The sequence below is a fragment of the Dermacentor albipictus genome, chromosome 2 (assembly GCF_038994185.2).
Source record: "Dermacentor albipictus isolate Rhodes 1998 colony chromosome 2, USDA_Dalb.pri_finalv2, whole genome shotgun sequence".
Lineage (NCBI taxonomy): Eukaryota > Metazoa > Arthropoda > Arachnida > Ixodida > Ixodidae > Dermacentor > Dermacentor albipictus.
Window position 1 is genome coordinate 180,673,260 of NC_091822.1, and position 15,927 is coordinate 180,689,186.

General features: G+C 46.6%; 1 protein-coding gene across 2 annotated transcripts; it reads right to left on the bottom strand.

The window, feature by feature from the left end:
* LOC135919330 (beta-hexosaminidase subunit beta-like) lies at positions 1 to 14,590 on the bottom strand. 2 transcript variants are annotated; one of them, XM_065453081.1, is made up of 13 exons: positions 14,523 to 14,590; positions 10,417 to 10,732; positions 9,100 to 9,168; positions 8,803 to 8,852; positions 8,085 to 8,195; positions 7,536 to 7,634; positions 6,632 to 6,770; positions 5,530 to 5,722; positions 5,118 to 5,274; positions 3,887 to 4,082; positions 2,499 to 2,589; positions 1,515 to 1,619; positions 1 to 286 (listed from the first exon to the last, which is right to left on the bottom strand). In XM_065453081.1, the coding sequence occupies exons 1-13, from the start codon at positions 14,541 to 14,543 to the stop codon at positions 202 to 204; spliced, it is 1,632 nt and encodes a 543-aa protein (XP_065309153.1). In that variant the 5' UTR covers positions 14,544 to 14,590; the 3' UTR covers positions 1 to 201. The 2 variants fall into 2 exon arrangements, with proteins under 2 accessions (XP_065309153.1, XP_065309152.1); XM_065453080.2 differs by lacking the exon at positions 14,523 to 14,590 and adding an exon at positions 13,278 to 13,722.
* Positions 14,591 to 15,927: the final 1,337 nt, after the last annotated feature.

Here is a 15,927-nt window from a genome sequence, read left to right on the forward strand (position 1 = left end):
GAAGCTTCATTAAATATATTGAGGGTACTCTTCTGATTCCGTCTATTCTCTTTCTGGAATTCTCACAGGCAGGCGACCTCTCCTGATAGACATAAAGCGATTGTCCAGACTTGCAACGTGCTCTTCAATTGTGACGTTGTCCTGAGATATTTAGTGGCATTCTGCTGTCTTCCCAGTCACTGCGTGTATTCCTATTCCTGCTTAGTCGATGTGATACGGAGTGTCCATATCCAATTCGTAGTCACCGCAGTAGCCGTTCAAGATTGGCTGCGTCGGTATGCCGCGTCTGCCAAAAAAAAGAAAAGACAAATAAACAAAATGAGCAAACGGAATAGTATAGTGAAATGAGGAGTGGTCAATGGTACCGAATAGACGTAAGCATGCGTTTATACCGTTACTTCACGCAAACAAGCAGCTGTGTACGGTGTTAGTAGAACCATGACAATAGCATACGCATCACCTGCGACTATAGGCAAGAGCTTCTCATGATCCCAACTGTGGCTTTGTTCTCTTCACGTGAGAAAACATTGTATTGCATCTTGAGCAGACTCAATGTTGTTTCATTTACTTTATGTCTTCTTGACCGAAACATATGCGACTCTAGTTATCGCCTCATTTTGACCTTTGTTTCGCTTTCTTTGTGCACCGAGCAAATAATTTTCTGGTGCACCGAGTAACGAGAGATCAATGATATAGAGTTCTTTGCCGTAGGCTTTTATAACTAGGTATGAATGTTGTTTTCCTTCTTACACTTGTATGACATCCGTTGTCAAGAGCATGAACTTTTTTTAGGGAGCCACTCCGCTCCTTTGGTATCGCCTTGTCGGCGCAAATTAATAGCCCGAAATCTTAAATTTTTAATTAAACGTATCAAACACGTGCCGAAAGTAGTTTCCCCACACTTAACAGCTCTGAAAGTGCAACCCAAAGCCTCCACTTCACTTCACTTCACTTCAACCCAAAGCCTTCATTTTAGCTCTCACGTGCGCTCACCCGTGGTATCACACCGGCGGTCACACGCTCTCGTATTACTTCAGAACAAAGTTGACGATGCAGAGAGCACGCATTCGTTGCGTTTTTTTTTCTCTCCCGAGTCCGCGAGGTGCCTTTGCGCAGGCACCGCTCGGCACGAGCAAGGTTGCATATGTTCCTTGAACGTGTCACGTGCGCCTAGCTGATGGTGGCGTACGCGCGGTGTCGCCAGGTCGCCTTATAGAACTTTCCGTGTTAACCGCCTTGCTGGTCGAGCTATTTAATTTTACAAAAAGTGCCAGCGCATGTAGTGTAAGCACACGAAGAAAAGTCATTTTTGTTAAAGCCACGTGTACGCGTTAACTGTACACCGAGTCATACACCGTTGAGCGCGCCCCTATAGACCATTTCGTACATAGCATGTCGACCAGGAATGGCCACTGTGCTGTTTTATGAATAGAAGGGCCACGGGCTGGTCTTGGGACAAAACAGTACAATAATTTCTTCAACGACCAAGACACAGGTGAAGATTTGAATTCTACCTGAGCATACGGCAGCGTTGTTGGTCCAGCCGTAATGCGGCGTCGTCCGTGTTATTGACGCCAGCGCTGCTCCACAAACGCTCGGCAACGGCTGAAGCGCGAGGCCTGCACATGAAGGGAAAATAATTGTTTTCTTGGAGCAGTTCTCTCCATTCAGCTAGTTGGTCACACATAGTGAAAACTCTTGTCGATGCTAATAGACGGCGACGAGACAAATACAAAATGGACCGCCTGCTAACAAGTGATCATTATTCGGAGGGACGCTTGCTTGTTTATGCGCATCCTAGGCACACAGCGAACGTAATCACCACGACTTACATGAGCACAGAGAAGTGAAGGCTGGCACTATCTTCGATACGTAGTTGGAATGATAAGACCCAGGAGATCCACTTAAAAGGCGCCTATACACTACATCTAATGATTAAAAAGTTGGAAGACGATGCAACCTCCAGTTGAAGTGGATGAAGGACAAAGTCTTCCTGAAAGACAAAGGTGCAGTCATTGCGCACCGCACTCAACTGTGTCCCCCCTTGCGCGAGGGGAGTAGGAGGTGCGTCTGAATTTCTTTACTGCACATCTTCGGGACCGGTCCACAGTTTGAGCCTGCACTATCTTCGGAATCAGTTTTCATTTTTAGACTGCACCTTCGTAAATGTGTGTCAGCACTGCTATAAGACTACTGTTTCGGTACCTGTATAACGCAAATAAATGCTCGGTTTAAGTTTTCCTCCTGAGTACGCAGTCATGACATAAGCATATAGAAGTTATATCGCTGATTGTGCCTAGTCTTTTGCCTTTGGTGTGCCTCAGCTCGCGTCCATGCCTGGTTAAAAAAATCCAAGCGATAAAGAAGTATTTCATATGGTGAATATGTGTTACGTACCGATCCTCCAACGAAAATGACATTTCTGAGGTGTTTCACTTGGCCACATAGCGACATCTTTCGTCCGTTACAAATATACCACGTTCGTGTCTCGTGCTTACCAAAGCCTGGAGATCAAATTGGTGCCGTCGACGTATTCGCCCCACATACAAGCCTCACCGCCGACGACCAAGTTCTTTTCTCGTTCCGTGCCTGCAAAGTGAACCGAAGCAGTCAGGTTTCGAGTTCCCCGGCCACACAATACGTGTCAGGATCATGCCCCTTTACGAAGGCGATTAAGCCACCGTACGGAAACAATGGCTTCGGGCTAACGCTTCAGACAGTGCTTTATCATATGAAGTAGTCTGACTATAAAAATATCGTACATATCGTGCGCGGCAACAGAGTCACGTATACGCGCTGAGGCATCGCGGCGGGCACTGACTGTTCTAAATTTAATTAGATTGTGAAGTTGTTGCTTTTTTTCTTGCTAAAACCACGATCTGATTGTGAGGCACGGCGTTGTGTATGCGTGTATGCTTAGGCGGGGGCGAGGGCGGGGGGGGGGGGGGAGGCTCCGAAGGAATTTCGATCACCTGTGGTGTTCTTGAACGTCCATCCAAATGCGCGGTACACGACCATTTTTTGCATTCCGCCCTCATCGAGATGTGGCTGCCACGACCGTAATCCAAATCGAACCTACGACCTCATGCTCAGTAGCGCAACACCATAGTTACCATGCACAGTGGGTCAGTGAATTACTGCGATTTCGTCATGACTAACTTAAACCAGTGTATTGAGAAAGACTTACGAATTACGCTTAAACGAAATGAAAGCGTCTTCGTGAAATTCGCAATACATAAAACAAGAAGTGCACGTGCCGCATTTCGCGTGCCATCCGTATAGAGTGCACATATGCGACACTGACACATGCACGTGTCACATGCACGCACCAACAAAATGAAAACATAACATAGAAATGAGAATCAGCGAGTGCCGGCATCTTATATAACTGTGCAAATGCGGCGGGCGCAAGGCGCGCTGTGTGTCGGCTCATGCCAGCCCGATAGAACGAGGCTTGCTGTTGCATAGAAAAGAATTACGAGCGTGTAACCGTGCAAACCACCATCTTGATAGTGATAAAGGCCAACCTACGCACATGATGTGACAAGGTGTCATGTAAAAAAGCCGACACGCCCAAAGTAGTAGTAGAAGCAAAAGCAGAAGAAAGGTGAACACACCAAAATTTGCCAGTGCCTCGCATTGATGCGTACTGGTTTCCGGCATTGTTAAATGACGTTAGATGATGTGACGCACGGGCCCGGAAGTTATCTAGGTCTTAGGACACGATGTAAAACAACAGTGTATAAGGCCACGGTGTCGAAAGAAGACTATAGCAAACCGCGTTTTGTCTTCTTCCCTTCATGTACCGCCATCGCGCTGCCGCGTTGCATCTTTTGTACAGCGTTATTGTCAGGTGGTCCATAACAACAGAGAAACATGTGCCCACCGTTAAAGCCACGAGGATCGCACCGGTAGAAGTCCTTCCAGTCTGGCCCATCGCGGATGTGGTTCAGGTACCAGCAAGCCGACACCACCATCTGGTATCCCTTGCGCGCGACAGCTCTGGCATGGGTCTGCCACGGCGTCACATTTTTGTGCCATGGTCCGCCTTTCCAGATCACAACCAGAGTGTCGTTTGCCGCCTACACCCCGCAATGAGGTATAAGAAAACGAAACGCAATTCAATTCAGCGCCAACACTTTTCGTCTATACAGTTACTCAACACGTGTTACGTTTAGTGACCTTGACACTTCACGAAAGAAGACATGATGCACTAGGTACAGTTGCCAGAAATCAACCTCACTGGGAATACTAGTGCGATGGCGCGTTTAGGCGAAATGGCGGGGAGAACTGGCGAGGCAGTGTCTTAAACGACAAAAAAAAAAAGTGCAGCCCACCTCGATTTTGACATTTGAGTGCGTGAAGCAATGTGGCAGCTCTGCAGTCAACGGTATACCATTGCCTCCTTCGGTATTGTTGAATTCCTATAGAAACTGTAAAACTTAATAACGTATCTGTTATTATGCCAGAATTTGTACCCGTTGCAATGTCACTATGCCTCAAACACGATGCTGCGACGGTCGTGGCGGGGATGTATACTGGTATACACATTAGGCTGCATTAAATCTAACACAATGACATCAGCCAGCTTCCGTTCAGTCTAATAGAAACGTAAATACTTGGCGCTTACTATTGCTTCGTTTTATAACACAATTATGTAAATTTTGTCAGACATTATGTAAAATAAATTCTCCCACTCCGTAAAGGTTTTCCTACGCAGGATTCAGGGCTCATTCTTACGAGTGGGCCCCGACCTCATTGTCGTTATTGTATAGAACCCGGTGATTCGAGCAGCATACAGTTCAACCCATAAACTGCCCGCTTACTCCCACACACGCACTTGTACCTCGGAGCCTTTCAGAAAGGAATGGTATGTGGTAGGTATACTACGGCACGCTTAAAGTGCGAGCAGAACTCGTACGAGAAGCACTATATTGAGCATATCAATGAGCTTGTCAAATTTAAACTTACGTTTTTTTTTTCATGTTTTTTTTGTACCACCAAATTATGAAATTAGGCGTGAACATTAAGGCAAGCTTACGATTGGTCAATCATGACCTACCCGAAGTGTCTATAGTGCGCGGCACATCAAAGGTTGCTCCCTACGATGAGCTTACGTGGACATTTTTGTCAATGGGGTCTTGCCAGATCATGTACTTGGCACCCAGCTTCCGGACGTTGGCCAGTGTCCGCTCGACATAGTACTGCTCAAGCTGGCTCAAGTTGCGGAAACCTTGCTTCTTCATAAACTTGGCAATCTCGGGACTTGATTGCCTGGGCAACAAAGCGGGGAGAGAGGTCAAGCAGATAGATTTAGGTTGTATAAGTTCATTCGATATGTTAACAGCTCGTCCATGAAAATAAAAACAAATCATCTGTTGCTAAAGTAATGGCTGTCAGAATTTTAAACCAGGCTCATTATCCTTGCATCAGTTATGGTAAGGCTGAAGAAACAAAAGTAGCCGTGAACAGGAATTCTCAGCTTTTTTCCGGTTACACGAACTGAAAAACGCAGTGTGCTATACCGACCAGCAGGAGTAGTAGACTTCATCCATGCCTAGGTGTATGTAGCGGTCCTTAAAAACCTCGATGACTTCTTGAAAGATGCTTCTCATGACGTCATAAGTGTAGTTCTGTGTGGGGTCCAGCATCTCAAACGCCGCGTGCTTGGGGTAGTTTGGTTTTCCCCGGGTGCGATTGAAGTAGCACGCTGTGAGGATCTCTGGAAGAAGTCGAGGACCTCAAGCCATAAGTGACAACGCAAGGTACATGAAACGAAGGTGGCTTGCAACAAAAACAGATAAAGAAAAATAAGCTTGTGAAGCCGCTGTATGTTATGTAGGTAGTCCACATTTGAATACGCCGTAAAATGTATTTATAAAACTGCGCTTCGCAAACTGGAAGGTGGTGCGCGAGCTCAACTATATAGAATCGTCTATAGCGAGGGAACAGGCAAAACGATTCGGCATGCATTTACGGAGACCTTTCACAGTGTAGTGGCGATCCTTGCTCTGACTATTACCGGATTAAAAAAAATACAAAAACAACAACAGCAAAGAGGATCTTCGATCCGAAATTGGGACTTCGACTATATTGCACGTGTAAAAAATGTCTAGAACGTCTTGAAACTGTGTCCCGATAAGAGGAAGGATAGCGTTGTGAACGCTAGGTCTTGTAACGTCTGCGAGACCAAAGACAAGAGACAGAGAGAGAGAGAGAGAAAATAGAGCCTGGCTTGTGCTTTAACGCATTAGAAATGCAATGAAAAATGCATCGGTAGCGCCTTCGTGACTTCATTGCCGAACTTCCGCAGTGACTACATTTAGGCTTGGTCCTCGCAGTCGTGACGAATTCGTAGGCACCGAGACTTCAGCTTGAAGGAATCGGCTCCCGCCTTCTTGGTGTCGGGGGTCATGCAGGCGTGACGCACTCGTGGCACCTGCATCTCCAATCAGCCGCGTCGTCTTGCTAGTGCCGCGTTCACACTCTCCCGCCATTTTTAGAAATCAGAAGAGAATAACGCGCGTCGCTCTAGGGGTAGTGCAGGCAAATGAGCCCTGTACACGCTTCAGTTCCAGTCAAGCATGATCAACTGGCTCGAAGGCATTCATATTTAATAAAAGGGCCTTACCGGGGAAGATCTTTCCCAGGGCTTGCGTGTGTCCCGGAGTGTCGATCTCAGGGATGACGCGGATCCCACGCAGCCGAGCGTACTCGATGATGTCCTGAACGTCTTCTCGACTATACACGTATCTTGGGGAATACGCACTCTGCGTATATGAGACGGAGCAAGAGATATTACGTTTAAAGATAACTAGAGAGGTTAGCCTTGCTTTAGGCATGGCGCACTACTCCATCTGTGGATGCTGAACGATAGTAAAAAAAAAAACGCATATGATTATATAACGAGAGAAAATTCAAATTCCTACACAAAACACTGTAACATGCGAATTGTGTCAGTTTTCAACGTCATGGTTGGGGGCAGTGTTCCTCAGGAACTTAAGAAGCACCTTTGTAGCACTTTCCAGGAATAGTATAGGAGAAACGTACACACCTTCCACTCACACCCCTTTACCTCTTCCGAGTTCAACCAAGCAGCAGAAGGACTACGATTTTGTGGGGTAGATATTTGCGAAAGACGGCGTTTTTTTTGTGTGTGTGAGGCTCCACGTGTGCCGAGATCATGGCCGCTAGAGGCAGTCTATGTCCATACCTATTGCATGCATTTTTAATCTCCAATACGCATCAGCTCACAGATATGTCGTTGACTATAGTGTGAGACGGCTAGTCGTGTGAAGTTAGAGGAAGAAACCCAATAACGGGAACATTCATAGTGCTTAAGAATGTATAGACTTTAGAGCTTATTACTGGGAACCAGTGATATTACGCACGGATATAAGATGCAGCAAGAAGATTAAAACTGGCGTCTAGGTGACATCTGCCACCCTCTTCCCGTTTTTAATATGAACACATGCGTCCGTACACAATACATTTCGGACCTTCTTCGACGCATCACTTGTGAGACGTGCTATTACCTGCGTCAAGTTCGGGTACGTTGCCATTTCCAGCGGCCACGACTGGTCGTCGACGAGATGCCAGTGGAAGGCATTAAATTTGTTGTAGGCCATGGCGTCCTGCGAAGCGACGGGTAGACATCAAACCCAAGGTATAACACTCAACTAAAATCGAATTCACTGTGAGTCACGATTGATTTATAAGGCACATTTTGCCTAGTTTCTCGAGAGCGAGCTTACACCGCTCCTAATTGTACGAGATAGTAAAGAACCTTGTTACTTGCCGCCGTCAATGTTAGAGTACTTGTTTTCTGAAGTTTCGGCATCATCTACTACTTCCACCTGCCGCCTACCCATTCACTCTCTTAAAACTCGGCTGGTCCAAAGTACTCGACTTGAACTTCAAAGAGATTAGAAGATTTCTGTCTGCTAAATCTGGTGATTACCACACCAACATTGATTTTTGCTGCCTCAGAACCGACTAAATTTGCTAACGTTGGGTTTTGTTTCACGTTTCAGAGAACACTGGCTGCGAACAGAAATTGTTGGAGTTCCACTTTTACGACTTACCAAGCTCTGCTTAAGAACCTTTATAGTTTGAAAATGTCTCGACGAATCAAGCAGTACGCCTCTGTAGGAGAACCTGGGGGAGTCATCCACAATGGTCACATTTATGAGAAACTGGAAGAGAAAAGCAAAGCAGACAGTAAAGCTGTGCACTGGAATGCATTTAAGCTTGAGCAACGTAAGTTATTCTGTAATTACCACAGCAAGTATATTAGTATATGTGACAGGGACCGTCTTCAGTTGAAGATAGAGCGGTTCATATATCTACTGGCAAATATCAATTTCTGTTCATGCGCCGTTTCTTGACGAATTGTCGTCTGAATACAGATTTTGTTCACACGATTACAAAGGTACAGGTGCCGAGTTCTATAATTATGCTGATAATTTTCAACTCAGTACACGCGAGGGGATGAAAACTGATTTCAAAATCATGGTAGAGTCAGACAAATAAAGAAAACACGATGAAGCCAACGAGTACGACATGATTATACGGTCTTTTACTATACCCTAGAATTTTCAACATTTTATTTGCTTTATTTATCAGCTTTGCGTTTTTTTATGGTTCTCCTCGCTGATAATAGATTAACCATTCGATCGATTCGATGTAGCTGTGATAAACAGCAGTAATGTATAGCAGACGACATCGTTTTAGCAGACCGGGTGTGCAGTATACATCACACGTATTGATGAAGCAACACTTACGTTTCTGGCGTTCACTCACCGCTTTGCTAACAGAATCCTGATGAACGAGTTGACTGAACGTTTCGAGTCCTGTAAAGAAGTCACAAAACTTAGCATACTTCCGTTGAGCACACTGAATTTTTGGACTTTAAAAGTGGACAGGTCGGTACGAGAGGTTATGGAATCAGAATGTCGTCAAATACCAAAAACATGTTCACAACCTGACCATGCAATAAACTGTGTTTCAGCTCAAGGATATGCGCACTATAAGAGAAGAACTCGCTCGCCTGCTTCGTTGTTCCGCAAGCTTTTGAGAACATCACAAAACTTCACTTACCACGTAAAGCACCCCAGACAGTGTGAGACCTCAGTACAGCGTCGCCGTGTTCTGGTACAACAAGGGAATCTTGAAGTAACGAAGAAAATAGAGTGTCGTTACTATCGCTTCGTCAGTGACATAAAATCAAAAAGAAAAAAAAGACAATCACCTTGAGGACAATTGTGCCGCTTGCGTGAATCGATCAGAGCAAAACTCAAGCAAAGCACACTGTGAGGATGGCGTTGGCGCATACATGTATACGTGGGCATAAGAATCAAGAGCCGAATTTACAATACTTGTTCGTATAAGAGCCGTCTGCTATCGGCTGGCCTCTTTCGGTAATAATGTGTACAACATCACGATTAGCTTGGCACCTGCTCTTACGAACAGTTTGGAAGTAATAGTGTTTTTCTGAATGCGGGCCCAGACATTTACGCGTAAAATGCGTGACGACAAACAAGACTGATGGTAGTCCAAAATCAAGAAAGGGGCTGATAGATGGAATAGCACACTGTGGTATAAAGTTTGTAAACAGGGATAAGGTGCCTCAAAAAGGCTGGCCAACGTTTCGATAGGAGGATCTATCTTCGTCAAAGGACTCTGACGAAGATAGGTACTCCTATCGAAACGTTGGCCAGCCTTTCTGAGGTACCTTATCCCTGTTTGCAAACTGTATACCAAGACTGATGGTACGTATACTGACACCTGACTGCTTCTACGTACTCTCTTTTGAATGAAGTGTACGAAGGGTGACATCAGCCAAGTTCCAGCCAAGCTCTGACCGGATCTTCAAATCGGATGTTACCGATCGTCCGGCTAATATAGAGCAATCGCAACAAAATACTTTGGCATTGGTCGATCCAGGAGACGAATGAACAAAGTTTCGTCGTCAGGACCTTGACACCCGCCGTGGTTGCTTAGTGGCTATGATATTGGGCTGCTAAGCACGAGGTCGCGGGATCGAATCCCGGCCACGGCGGCCGCATTTAGATGGGGCCGAAATGCGAGAACACCCGTGTGCTTAGATTTAGGTGCACGTTAAAGAACCCCAGGTGATCGAAATTTCCGGAGCCCTCCACTACGGCGTGCCTCATAATCAGAAAGTGGTTTTGGCACGTAAAACCCCACAATTAATTTTTTTTAGGACCTTGACGCTTTGCACTAACATCGGTACAGCATGGACTAACTATAAGACGCGGCCTTCCCATTTCCTTCGCTTCGCTCCTAACGTCATTTCGCTTGCCGAATATCGCCATATATCGACCAAATATCGACCCATCGTATCTGTACAGCTGTCGGCGCGGATAGGTTAGCTTCATGAGCGCGCGAACTCACAGCTCTCGTCGTCCTTGTGCTGCGGGTAGCCGCAGTATTCCTGTCCCAGATAGTGAGTCACCTCGACCCCGAGCTCGGGCAGTACTCGGTCGTGGACGACGGCCGAGGCGCCATCTCCTCCTTCCGAAAGACCTCTTCGCGTGTCTCCGAGGAAGGCGAGCTTGCGGTAGCGAACCAGAGCCTTGGCTATCACGTCGCACGATTCGGCGGCTGCCGATCTTAGTGCGAACGTGTCCGGATCCAGGCTGCGCTGCAGCGGCAACGACTGCCATCGCCGAGGAGCGGGCCACGGAGATCCTGGCGGAGGCCGCCGGCCCTGCGCGTGGAGTGGACGACACAGCTTGAATGACAGAGGCAGCGCTATGGTCGCTGCCGCATTATGAACTCGAGAACCAGATGGCCGTAGGGACCCAGAACTTGCAGAGCTCATCCGTAAGAGCTGAGTGACATTGGCCGTTCAATTTTGCACATCACATTTTCGATATCAAGGCTTGCTGATGCTGGTTCTGACAAACTGTTCTAACTTACGAACTTCGAACTTAAACGTAACCTACTAACTTACGAACTTACTAACTTACGAAATTCGGGCTGAGAGTGTTAACGTTAATATTACTCACAGAAACCTGCATACACCTCGCCAAGAGCGAGAGAATCAAGCTAGTGATTGTATACTAAGATGAGCACCACATCCACTCTCTCTCTGAGAGGAGGGAAAAAATAAAGAAGGAAAAATGAGAAGAGGAAGGCAGCAAGGCTAGAGCACTATACGTCGCTATCCATGCGTTGCAGATTGAGGAGGAGAACTGGAGACGAGAGCCGAGCCTCATAATTGAAGATATTTCTAGAACAGCTTTGTGGGACTTCGTATCACCTTGAAGCTTGGCCTTTACTGAAGTGAAACTCGACGTTTTGGGGGACACTGCAGTGAAGCTCAACCTCGTGGGAGTGAAACGATCAAAGCGCTTGGCCAACTTTTAGCAGTCATCGCATTGTGCTGCTGAGCAATTCCAATAGTTTCGCTTTTTGCGATATTCGCTCACCGAACAGAGATGGTAGGAGAACATTAAGACATGGGTCACCCCAGTGTTGTCATTGTACATTCTCTGTGTGGTCACCCGACTTGTTTCACGGTCAAAAATGAATTAGTCTCAACTAGCCTAATTAATTTCACATAGGTTAAGTAGGTGATGCCACGCAGCGTACGAAGAAATCGCAGCATTCTGAACGGAAAGCGGAACGAGCCTGTATATACATATGATTATTGTGAAAACAAATGGCATTGCACGTTGCCAAAGATGCGGATAGTTCTCACAAGATGAAATGTGAGTCACATTAGCGCAGGTAGACAGCAGTAATTAGAAGCGTTTCTTTTCTATGATGTCAGTGAACTGCCTTCGCAGCTTGGATACGTCTACCAGATGCGCCTTAAAATTCATTTATGCATTCTTTAAACTTACAATTATTTCGCATATTGGCAAAGGCACTCAGTCGGCTATTCCACTGCCAATTACCGATCTTGGACTCTTGTACATTCACCAGCGTATCGAACATTTGATTTACCTTTCTGTTTATTAGACTTCTAAATAAACTCATGCCTTACCTGTTGATGGACTGAAACATTTGTGGCCCAATATCCAGAGTAGCTTAACATGATGTCATCTGTAAATCGGAACGTTCTTGAAAAACACCCACTTTAGCTCTTATCCGTAATCCTTTCCTAATCCATCATTTTAGATACTTCGTGAAGGGGTGCACTGAATGGACAACGGCGCCATGAACCCGAGGAAGGAAGAAGGAAGGAAGCCTGGGTTTGTTATCGCACAGGCTATGCTGAGCAACGTTTAAATTGCTGAAATGGCCAAGTTTCTGGCAAGCACTTGATTCTAGACATGACGCAATCCTGAAACAGTAGTCTTGATGTCAGCCTCCGCATTAGCCTCCACCATGTTCCTGTGCCGAAGGAATCTCTACTACTTGGCATAACATATCGAGTTTGTTCTCAGCTTCCTCATTCGTAAAAGCTGTTTGCTATTCGCCGACCATAAAAATGGGGGTGACGTCCGCCTTCATAAAGAGTTTTACCGTAAGAACATCTCTTTCATCGAAAGTCCTTTTTATTCTTGCTTTCGTTTTTTAAGTAAATAAAAATAGAGAAACATATCGCACCATCCTGTATCTACATGAGGGAGGGTATCGAGCACTGAGTCACTAGAATTGTTAGTTTACCATTCCGAGTCCAGGGCCCCCATTCACAAAAAAGTCTTACGCTAGAATTGTTCATAATAAAATAATTCAGCCAATTGGAATACTGGACATATTTTTCGTGAAGCTGGCGGGCCAATGGCAAAGGCCTCACTCCGGAAATAAACATGTTCTGTGCAGAATGGACACCACAAAGAAAGAAAGACAAGTTACAACAAAGCGCTCCGTTGTTGTCCATATTCTTTTTCGTTGTCTTTATTTTGCTCTTGTTTTTGAAGGTCACTGACAACCCCACTGCCACGTTGTTTTGGAAACTCTGCCTCTTTGGGCCGTTACACGAGCCAGCAATCCGAAGGATCGATATCGTATACAGCAAAGGCTAATAAGGCGTGTAGTTGACGACACAAACTTTTCATCTCACAAAAATTTTGCTTCCTAAGTTCCATCATTAAAATTGTTAATACCCTTGTTTTTATCCACCTAATTTAACCGCCCGATTCATGGCCAATACCTTACTGCGGGTATGCGCCACTACCACTCTGGTCAACAACAACGACAACGACAACAACAAGGAAGTGCGCACAAACAACGAGAGACTATACGCAGAAAGAGAAAATTAGTGTCTGCCGAATGGAGACAAGCACATTCCGACAGCTTACCCGGAGCGGATGGCGGACTTCTATGTAGGTAATGAAGGCGTAGGCCAGTACCAGTGTAGCCAGGACCAGTAAAATCCTCAGAAGCGGTGATCTCATGATGATCTCTCTAAGCGCGACCCCCTAGCTTTCAGGTGGCCATGGGTCAAATGGGTCAAACGTGAAAGAAGAAATAACAAAAAAAATCCGAGGAGAGTCTCATCGAGCAGGTATCTGGAAAGCTCCGAGGAAGAGCCCGAAAGCCCTGTGGTGACCACGGGTCCCTCCACTGATGACCGATCGCGCGCGAATCTATGTCGCACGGCCGACCATCCCCGAGTGCGACTGCCGATGTGAACCAATCAGACCGGCGCTTGACGTCGGTTTGATTGTCGCTACTCGAGAGAAACGCTGTGATTGCAAACCAGTTTGGGTGACAAGGCCTTCCTCCTTCACCGACGGCCCGGCAGTGGGGTCCGTTGACGACCTGCACGCTGCCCTAGGTGGCACTGCCGACAAATAACGGAGGGCATCACTAGGCACTCGCAGAAAGCGAGTCCAGAGCTGCAGAGGGTATCAGGGCACCCCGCCAGGTAACGCCTCTTACATAAGCCTTAAAGCGATGCCTGCGGTCGATGTGGCAACCAACGCGACGGGGCGTGGACGCGGCGGCAGCGACGGAAAACATATATTAGTGAACTTGCAAGGACATCACAAGTTGTACTCAGTTCGGAAAGCCGCGTTGCGTAATATGGTAAAATAAGTAAAATTGCGAAGAAATCGGGAGGAAAAGAAGTATCGCCGTGAACGTGTGGAGATGAGTTATACAAGATTATAAGCGCTTGCCGACAACGCCTTTTATGTGGGAGAAGGTACATGCGCCTGTAGCACTGGCAGCACGCCATCGGCAGCACAGCGTGCGGTCCTTTGCATTGGCAGGTCGTGTGTCGGTATCACTCCTGCGACAGAACAGCTTGCACTCGTAAATGTCTCGCATCTGGGCACACATGAATGCCTGCCAGACATGAAATGCAAGTAAAGAATAGCATCAACGTGCGGTTTGAAAATCAATCAATCAATCAATCAATCAATCAATCAATCAATCAATCAATCAATCAATCAATCAATCAATCAATCAATCAATCAATCAATCAATCAATCAATCAATCAATCGAACGAACGAACGAAGACAAGTCTCTCCCCAGCGATGTCATAAAGTAGCGATTCTGGGATACCACGCTTTCAACAACTTTCTAATGTAATACTTACAGACGCCGCGTTTACAAGCATGCGCCGGCGCTAAGGTTCAAGAACATGGTCGCGATACAAAAGGCGGATTTCTTCTTTTTTTTTTGCCAAAGAGTTTGTTTAGAATCTGAGTAGTGCGCTATGCAAGTGAGTGCGAGAGCTACGCAGTACCGAATTTAACTCTAGTCTATAAGCAGCCAGGCCGTGAGAAAATATATCTTTTTTTTGTGTGTAAAGGTCAGTTTTGTGTGCTAAAAACGTATTAAATTTTGCGAAAACAAAGGGGAAGTCATTCGCTCGAAGGTCCTCTTACATAGACGAAAGCTACCTGAAAGTTATTTGGCAAAGCCTAGCACACCTCCCCTGATGAAATTATGAGGATTCGCGTCGATGTCTTCAGATTCTCTACATTGCCTTGGCAAATACCGAACACATAACCCTTCGATATGAACGTGGACTCTTCGTATTAACTCGCTAATGCAAGATCTGCTGTATTGAAGTGAGTGCAAATTTTATCCGAAATGTTCGACGATTGGGGCGGGTTGGGGCCATAAGCACCGCAGCCTAGGTGACGGCCTCGAGTCCTTGGACACGGGCGGCTTCCTCGGACTGCCGGACGGCCCACAGTTGATCGGTGAGGTCGTGGCTGGGCAGGGCCGCCTCCCAACGCGCCCCGCGGTTCGAGACTGCCATGTCTGCAACGTTCGTCGGGGACTCCCGCTGCTCGTTAACGGGGCATTCCCACAGCATGTGCTGCAGCGTCGCTCTGGCTCCGCACGCTTTAAACTCGTCGGATGAATAAAGGTCGGGGTAGCAGAGGCGAAGTACCGCCGGGTTAGGGTTACGTGTGTGTCTGCAATTGCCTCCAGGTAAACACCTGTTTCTTGTTTAGTTTGGCGTGCCGTGGTGGGTATTTGCATCTGTTCAATCTGTAGTGTTGCATGATGTCTCTGAAAGTGGTCATGCGATCGCGCCACGGCTCGGCATTCAAGTCCTCGAGCCGCCGCGCCCGCCGCTGTGTTGAAGTCAAGAATAAAAAAAAAGGATGCTTTCGTTTTTTTCTGTGTCGTTTAGCTTCCGTTTGAATAAGGCATTGTCAGGTATTGCTATACCTTTAGCTATCATACCTTTCTTGGTAGGCTTCGAGAAAAATGAAGCATCAGTTCAAAGCTTGTTGTCAAGCACGAAAGGCGTCAACGCTTTAGGAACCTTTGTCGTCGGCTGCTTCGCGCGTTCAGGTCAATGCACTGTGCACATAAAGCAGCACCACAGCACTTCGAGGCGCGTCGACGGCACATTGTTTTGGGTGGAGAACGCAGCATCGACGACTGTGTTTTGAACGCCATAGTAGCAGCGGCGTGCAAGACGTCGGTGCCATATAATATCCCTCGAACAGTAGGCGGCGTGCCGCGAGAACTCCAGACGA